Source organism: Vidua chalybeata, chromosome 28 (assembly GCF_026979565.1).
Source record: "Vidua chalybeata isolate OUT-0048 chromosome 28, bVidCha1 merged haplotype, whole genome shotgun sequence".
Classification (NCBI taxonomy): domain Eukaryota; kingdom Metazoa; phylum Chordata; class Aves; order Passeriformes; family Viduidae; genus Vidua; species Vidua chalybeata.
This window is the reverse complement of record NC_071557.1, coordinates 1,916,838-1,922,997: the sequence shown is the minus strand read 5'-3', so window position 1 is coordinate 1,922,997 and position 6,160 is coordinate 1,916,838. Positions and strand designations below refer to the sequence as shown.

The 6,160-nt window shown below is 58.8% G+C and overlaps 1 protein-coding gene across 1 annotated transcript; it reads right to left on the bottom strand.

Annotated features, from left to right (window-relative positions):
• Positions 1-232: 232 nt before the first annotated feature.
• Positions 233-1,558, bottom strand: LOC128800998 (D(1) dopamine receptor-like). The gene has a single exon (XM_053966576.1). It carries the CDS (start codon positions 1,556-1,558, stop codon positions 233-235), a length of 1,326 nt encoding a protein of 441 aa, XP_053822551.1.
• Between the last annotated feature and the right edge of the window lie 4,602 nt (positions 1,559-6,160).

Genomic DNA, 6,160 nt, shown 5'->3' with positions numbered 1-6,160 from the left:
CCATCTTTTGCAGAAAGTGAGGTTTGCTCCCCATGGGTGAACTGGAGAAAGCAGCAATACAAATCCCGGCTGCCCTCCTGGGCTGGGGCCAAAATTCAGTTACAGAAACACCTGGAAAACCACTCTGGTATTCCACCCTGAGTACCCTCAGCTCCTCAGAGAACGGGGGTGGCCGGAATGTCCCAGCTCCCCTCTGCTGGAGACCTTCCCACCACTCTTTTCCCAGCCAGGCTCAATGGAAGGCGCTGCTGGCGAGGGGGGGAATCCTCCCCAGCCGGACGGGGGTTCCACACTCAGGAAGGGGGTCCTGAGGCGGGGAGGAGCCCGGAGAAACCTTCCCCAAGGCCACCTCGGGGTTTTCCACCTGCGGCACAGCGTGGGGCAGCAGCTGGGGGGGGCTGGGGGTCTGCAGAGCCCTGTGGTCGGTGGTGTCGGGGTGGAAAGACACCAGCTCGTTGCTGAAGGTCACCGTCTCCACGGCGCTGCCGCGGCAGAGGCAGCCCCAGCCCAGCAGGGAGGAGAAAGCCCGGCGGAATTCGGCGTTGAAGGCGTAGATGATGGGGTTGAGGGCGGAGTTGGCCCAGCCCAGCCAGGTGAAGGTGCTGAGCACGGCCCCGCTGACGCACGGCAGCGCTCCCGGGTCGCCCCGCTCAGGGTCACAGAAGGGCACCAGGCAGTTGAGCACGAAGAAGGGCAGCCAGCAGCACACGAAGACGCCCATGATGATGGAGAGCGTCTGGAGCACCTTGGTCTCCTTCTTGAGGGAGTTTTTCAGGGAGGTTTCCCGAGGGCAGTCGCTGCTGCCCGGGCAGCTCCGGGCGTGCCCCGCCGGTCTCTCCAGGGAGGAGATCCCGCGGAGCTGGCGCCGGGCGACGCGGAAGAGGCGGCCGTAGGTGCCCAGCATGATGGCAACGGGGATGTAGAAGCTGATGAGGGACGAGGAGATGGCGTAGGGCCTGCTGAGGCTGGAATCACAGCTCCCCTCCTCCGCAGAGCCGTTAAACCCCAGCTGCTCTCGGCCGGGCAGCTCCCGCTCCTTGTGCCACTGCAGCTGCACGGGGATGAAGGAGATGAGGAGGGACAGCAGCCAAGCCACGCCGATGGTGAGGAAGGCCAGGCGCTGTGTCACCCTCCTCTGGTAGCGGAAGGGGCTGGCGATGGCCCAGTAGCGCTCGACGCTGATGAGGCACAGGTGGAGGATGGAGGCCGTGCAGCACATGATGTCAAAAGCCACCCAGAGGTCACAGAAAGCCCCGAAGGGCCAGAAGCCCAGCAGGTCGCTGGCAGCTCTCCAGGGCATCACCAGGACGGCCACCAGCAGGTCGGACACGGCCAAGGAGACCACGAAGAGATTGGTGACCTTGGAACGCAGGTGTGGGAACCTGAGCACGGCCACGCACACCAGGGCGTTCCCCAGCAGCGTGGAGAGGATGAGGAGGGACAGGCAGGCGGCTGTCACCACCCGCAGGGACAGCGGCGAGTGGCTTTGTCCTGCCCAGCTGCTGGCACTGAGCACGTCCTGCCCAGCTCCTCCTGCCGAGGGGTAAAACCCATCCATGGCTTCCCCGTTTATCCCGTCCTGCCGCGGTTTCTCAGCTGCTCAAGTGCCCATCAGCATCCAGAGCCCACTTTCCCTTCTCCCTGCTCCCACAGCATCTCCGAAGCCCCAGCTGCAATCCAGTCCCGCTGCCAGCACAGGAAAAGTGCTGGAAGCTCTCAGTCCTTTCCAGGTCTCTGCTGACAGGATTTTTGGAGTTTGGATTTTCCCTCCCTTCCTCTGCTGCTCCCGGGAGCCAGAACTCACCTCCGGGGCTGGGGAGGCTTTGCTGCAAATCTTCCTCCCTCTTCTCTCTCCTCTTCACCTGCAGGTGCTCCTGCAGAATTCCCAGATCCCTTCCGTGGCCAGGCTGGGATTTGCTGCCGGGAGCGAGAGGGGTCTGAGCTCCCTCTGCTCCTGCAGCCTCTCCCTGCTCACAACCCCGGCTGCTCTTCCCTCTGGATTTGGCTCAGGTGGGATCTGGCTCTGCCCCTCGGAGCTGGGGAATGTGTGAATCACTGGGAATTCAGTGAGAGGGTTCAAGGGGGGAAATAATCATTCCAGTCAGATTGGAGGGTCCTCAATGCAAACGAGCACAGAAATTTATTGTGATTTCTGCATAAAAGATGCCTGATTTTCATGCCCAGGAGCTGAGTCATAGCTCAGAGATGACCCCAAACCAATCACTCCTCCCTGCCCTGAGCTTGGTGTAAAACTGGCATTTAATGTCCACTGCAGAACTCCTTCTCCAGGAAAAAAAGGGAAAGAACACATCTAAAAATCCTGTACAAACCTGGAGGTTTTTTCTTTTTGAAAGTCTGACACAAAGAAGCCTCAGATCTTTTTTCCAGCACAGGTTACCTGCAGAACCAGTGAGGATGCCGAACACCACCTGGATAAGTGTCTTTAATAAATGGATTTTACTTTCAGTAAAGTTGCTTCTCTTTCAAGTTCATCACGATTTCCTTAATTTCCAGTTCATTCCACATCAGCTTTCACCTCAGGGATAACTGGAAACATCAACCAGAAAGTCAAGATCATTTTCCAGTCAGGTGTGGATGGGGCAGTTAGGGACACAGCGTGGGGGTGACCTTGATGGCAAGAAGGTCTTTGCCAATCTTAACTCTAAAATTTTATATTTTGGAGCTCCCGAGGAGGAGGAGCTGATTTGTATCTCAAAGAAGGATTTCCTGGAAGCCTCCTGGCTTGGGATGTGCCACTATGAGCTGCCACTGCCACCTGTGCTGTGACTTACTGAGGTGACAGATCAGTGCCACCCTGCCCTGTGTGACAGATCCAGTGCCACCCCTGCTCTCCTGAGGAGAAAGAGCCTCCCTGCAAAAGTGAGGAGGGGAAAAGCAGGACAAGCTTTGCAAATCCTGGGCACAAAATGAGTTGGTTCAGCTCTAATTAATTCCCTCTGTGCCTGGAGTGTGGTCCTGGAGCGTCCCCAACCCTGCCTTTCCCTGTCACCTTGGGGGGAAAGGGCCACCAGAGCACCCTGAGCCAGCTCTGCTGAGCCCGGGTCCATGCCCCCGAGCTGGATCTTGCTAGGCCCGGATCATCACCCAGGGATTGCTAAACCCAGATCCATCCTCCTGAGCCGGCTCAGCTGAGCCTGGATCCAGCACCCTGGCATTGCTAAACCCGGATCCATCACCTTGGGATTGCTAAATCCGGATCCATCCCCCTGAGCCGACTCAGCTGAGCCTGGATCCATCACCCCGGGATTACTGAGGCAGGATCCACCACCGCTGCCAGTTCTGCTAAACCCGGGTCCATCCCCCGAGCTGGCTCTGCTAAGCCCGGGTCCATCACCCAGGGATTGCTAAACCCAGATCCATCCCCCGAGCCGGCTCTGCTAAGCCCGGGTCCATCACCCAGGGATTGCTAAACCCAGATCCATCCTCCTGAGCCGGCTCAGCTGAGCCTGGATCCAGCACCCTGGCATTGCTAAACCTGGATCCATCACCTTGGGATTGCTAAATCCGGATCCATCCGCCCGAGCCAGCTCTGCTGAGCCCGGATCCATCCCCCTGAGCCGACTCAGCTGAGCCTGGATCCATCACCCCGGGATTACTGAGGCAGGATCCACCACCGCTGCCAGTTCTGCTAAACCCGGGTCCATCCCCCGAGCTGGCTCTGCTAAACCCGGATCCATCACCCCGGGATTGCTAAACCCGGATCCATCCCCCGAGCCGGCTCTGCTAAGCCCGGGTCCATCCCCCCGAGCCGGCCCAGCTGAGCCCGGGGACAGCAGGACCTGCCCCGAGCCGTTCCCAACAAGGAGCCGACATTCCCTGAAGACACAGCCGGGGCTCGCTCCTGGGTGTCCGGGCTCTCGCTGTCCCCGTGTCAAGGCGACAGCTTGGCTTAATTAATTAAGCCTCATTAGCGGCGGCTGCAGGGCAGGGAGCGAGGGTAGATGGCAGCAGCGGCCGCGCGGAGCAGCGCCTGCCCGCGGGAATTCGGGAATTCGGGAATTCGGGATCCCGGCAGAGGAAGAGCGCGGAGCTGGGGCAGGGCAGGGGCAGCCGGAGAGCCGGGAAAGGTTCTGCCCCTGAGCGGGGGATAAACCCCGGGACAGCCCCCAGGGAACGGGCACGGCCCCGGGGCTGCCCGAGCTCCGGGAGCGTTTGGACGCCGCTCCCGGGGTGGGATTTTGGGCTGTCTCAGGACACGCCAAGGCCCTGGCAGATCCCTCACCCCCAGGGATGCTCTGCCCTCTGTGCCCCACGGCGCATTTTCCTCCCAGCTCCCGCTCTGGGCACAAAGATTTTCAGGATCTCAGAAACAAACACCGGGATGCTGTCACTGCTGTCACACAGGGCAGGGTGGCAGTGCCCTGTGACAGGGCAGGGTGGCACTGATCTGTCACACACAGGGCAGGGTGGCACTGATCTGTCACACACAGCAGTGGTGGCACTGATCTGTCACACACAGCAGTGGTGGCACTGATCTGTCACACACAAGGCAGTGGTGGCACTGATCTGTCACACACAAGGCAGTGGTGGCACTGATCTGTCACACACAGCAGGGTGGCACTGATCTGTCACACACAGCTGTGGTGGCACTGATCTGTCACACACAGGGCAGGGTGGCACTGATCTGTCACACACAAGGCAGTGGTGGCACTGCTCTGTCACACACAGCAGGGTGGCACTGATCTGTCACACACAGCTGTGGTGGCACTGATCTGTCACACACAGGGAAGGGTGGCACTGATCTGTCACACACAGCAGTGGTGGCACTGATCTGTCACACACAGGGCAGGGTGGCACTGATCTGTCACACACAGCTGTGGTGGCACTGATCTGTCACACACAGGGAAGGGTGGCACTGATCTGTCACACGAAGCAGAGATGGCACTGGATCTGTCACAGGCCAGCAGGGGTCGCCATGATCTGTCACACACAGCTGTGGTGGCAGTGATTTGTGACAGGGCAGGGTGGCACTGATCTGTCACACACAGGGCAGGGTGGCACTGATCTGTCACACACAGGGAAGGGTGGCACTGGATCTGTCACACAGGGCAGGGTGGCACTGGATCTGTCACACAGGGCAGGGTGGCACTGATCTGTCACCTCAGTAAGTCACAGCACAGGTGGCAGTGGCAGCTCATAGTGGCACATCCCAAGCCAGGAGGCTTCCAGGAAATCCTTCTTTGAGATACAAATCAGCTCCTCCTCCTCGGGAGCTCCAAAATACAAAATTTTAGAGTTGATAAGGTTGGCAAAGCCCTTCGTACCATCAAGTCCAAGCGTGGCCTCGGCACTGCCAAGGCCACCCCAAACCGTGTCCCCAAGTGCCACATCCACACATTTTGAACCCCTCCAGGGATGGTGATTCCACCCTTCCAGTGCCTGACATTTTCCATGAAGGATTTTGTCCCAATTTCCAACCTAAACCTCCCCAGGAACAACCTGAGGCTGCAGGAAAGGATCTCCCCTTCAGCTGGAGCTGGCTTGGTGTGGGAAGGTGGGATGGGATCCATGGGATGGGATCCATGGGATAGGAAGGGATGGGATCCATGGGATAGGAAGGGATGGGATCCATGGGATGGGACGGGATGGGGTCCATGGGATGGGATCCACAGGACGAGATGGGATCCATGGGATGGGATGGGATCCATGGGATGGGATGGGATCCATGGGATGGGACAGGATCCATAGGATGGGATCCACAGGACAAGATGGTATCCATGGGATCCATGGGATGGGATGGGATCCATGGGATGGGATAGGATCCATGGGATGGGATCCATAGGATGGGATCCATGGGATGGGATGGGATGAGATGGGATCCATGGGATGGGATACATGGGATGGGATGGGATGAGATGGGATCCATGGGATAGGAAGGGATGGGATGGGATCCATGGGATAGGAAGGGATGGGATCTATGGGATGGGATGGGGTCCATGGGATGGGATCCACAGGACGAGATGGGATTCATGGGATGGGATCCATGGGATGGAATCCACAGGATGGGATGGGATCCGTGGGATAGGAAGGGATGGGATGGGATTCAATTTATCCCATTTCTGTGCATTTTGGAGCACATCTGCTGCAGAAATCCCTGCGGGTTCTGCTGTCACAAACCAAACCCAGCAGCTCCTCGTGC